Source organism: Cariama cristata, unplaced genomic scaffold (genome assembly GCF_000690535.1).
Source record: "Cariama cristata isolate BGI_N322 unplaced genomic scaffold, ASM69053v1 scaffold37386, whole genome shotgun sequence".
Taxonomy (NCBI): Eukaryota; Metazoa; Chordata; class Aves; order Cariamiformes; family Cariamidae; genus Cariama; species Cariama cristata.
The window spans coordinates 1-2,131 of NW_009622185.1; the positions used below are offsets into that span (position 1 = coordinate 1).

Below are 2,131 nucleotides of genomic sequence, written 5' to 3' on the forward strand. Positions count from 1 at the left end.
CAGCCCACGCTCTCCCCTCAGCCGTTCGCAGCCAGCAGCAGGCCAGCAAGAGCCCAGGCCGATCCCCCAGCCACCGTGAGGGACCAGGCCGACGTGTCTGCCTGTGCGGCGACGGGCAGCCCCGTGTGAGGGGCTCTGGTACGATATGGGGCAGGGGAGAACCAAGAGGAAACGTGGCAGGTGTGGGGCAGCAGCCAGCACGAGTCCATTAGGAGCGCAGACAGACCCGCAGGAAAACCAGAGCGTTGGTGGGCATATGTGTGAGGCTTAATGACAATGTTCCTTAAGAAAAAACACCCATGGCTCAAACCAGCTCTTCTGCATCAAAGTCTACATCAAAAAGGGGGTTTTGCCACTCTCCTGACTGCACAAATGAGAAAGGACAAGAGGCATTTCAAACCCACATTTTACTTATTTACCCCGAAGCAAGTCACGGGGTTTACACTACGGTGGCAGTTTAGAGGCAGAAGGGCACCCTTCTTCACTCGGCCATCGCTTCTCTCAGCCTTCACTTCCTTCTTCCCAAAAAAAGAAACACACAAATATAAATACAGCATAGAAAGTTCTCTGGGGGCGAGCGGTGGTGGCAGCGCAGGACTCACACACCTAGTCCAGATCGTTGGCCGTGTCTTCATCTGTGAGACTCTGTCCGTTCACGGCCGGTAAATCGTACTGGCCTTGGGATAAATCCTCAAAATCCTGACTCATGGTGGGAGAGATGATGTCAGGGCTGGTGTCGCAGGACTCCGTGCTCTGCTCAGAGGTAGCGATGGTGGTTGTCGTGCTTTTTGGGACGGGGTCGAAGTCATCATCATCTTCTAGGATGGGAGATTCGTGGATGTCTGGAAGGGAAGACACAAACGTTAGTTTTGCTGCTGCAGCCACACAAGGCGAGGCGCTGCCGGTGTGACAGCAGGTACGGGAGACGCCCCAGCAGAACAATTTGCTGATTTCCAATTCTAAATTTTGTTGGCTTTGTAGCAGTAATCAATAAAAAAAATGATGCCACATAAATTAGTGGCCATTTGTAACTTTTTTAACAGCATTTAATATAATCAAGAAGCTTTCCAGGCTTTTAGCACAGCAACCACACGCTGGCGCACGCCTGGATGCCTCATCGACTTCTCCTGACTCCCAAAAGCCGCCTCCTGTGTTCTTAGGAAAAGGGACTCATCGCACAAAAGAAAACCGATGGAAAATCTGCATGTCACAAGGAATCACTCACTGCTGAAAGCCTCTGGGTACTGCTTCGCCAGCTTGCCTTTCAGCGTCCTAGGGAAGAAGAGAGTGAGCTAAGACCACAGGGAAGCTGATATATCCAGAGCTGAGCTGCCCGGCCACCTCCCTCCTCTCTCTGACGTTTATGGACAACGTAAACGACTCCCAGAGGGTTCCTTGGGCCAAGGGGCTCCCTCCTCACCCCCCCAGGTGCACCCATCGCTCCTTCTCAGCACATCGGGTGTTTATCCGAGTGCTGCGTTTCATAACCATCCCAAGCAGCGCCAGCACTGTGTCCCTCCCGCCACCCCAAGGGAGCACAGACCATCCGGGCTGGAGCAGAATCGAGGCATCCTAAAGCTCCAGCCTCCATGGCTCCTCTCCCGTGTCCTCCACGTGTCGCTTGGCCGCCCATTTTCCCCTCGCCAACTATTTTTACTTCCAAGACCACCCTGAGCTTCAACTTGTGTCCTTCTTTATCACACCTGAAGCCCACCTTGAAGAATCACCCTGCGCTCTCCACACTGCCTCCTCCGCCCCCCGCCACGCCAGCCACGTTCCCATCCCCGTTGCCCACCGGATCCTCCGGAAGATGCTGTCCAGATCCTTCTTCATTTCCACCAGCGTCTTGGTGTGGTGGAGGAAACGCTCGTTCATCTGCTGCATGCGGACACTGGAGAGGTTGTTGAAGTTGAGCAGCATCTCGTTGGTCTTCTCGAATCGATCCAACCTGCGCAGGGGAAGTGGATGGAGCTCGGCAAAGATCCCAGGATGCTCCCGGTGCCGGTACTGGGGTCCCCGCGGGCCGGTTCCCCTGGGACTCACATGTTTTTCTGGGCCAGGATGATGGCGTTGACGTCCTCGGCGTTGACCATGCCCAGCACCCGCCCGCAGAACACCTGCGAGGCCGTGG

The 2,131-nt window shown here is 55.1% G+C and overlaps 1 protein-coding gene across 1 annotated transcript; it reads right to left on the minus strand.

Moving 5' to 3' along the window:
- Positions 1 to 517: 517 nt before the first annotated feature.
- Positions 518 to 2,126, minus strand: KXD1 (KxDL motif containing 1; the record flags this gene model as incomplete). Its single annotated transcript, XM_009702251.1, has 4 exons — positions 518 to 842; positions 1,226 to 1,272; positions 1,796 to 1,948; positions 2,044 to 2,126. Coding segments are annotated over 4 exons (519 nt in total), but the record flags the coding sequence as incomplete, so codon positions are not given.
- Between the last annotated feature and the right edge of the window lie 5 nt (positions 2,127 to 2,131).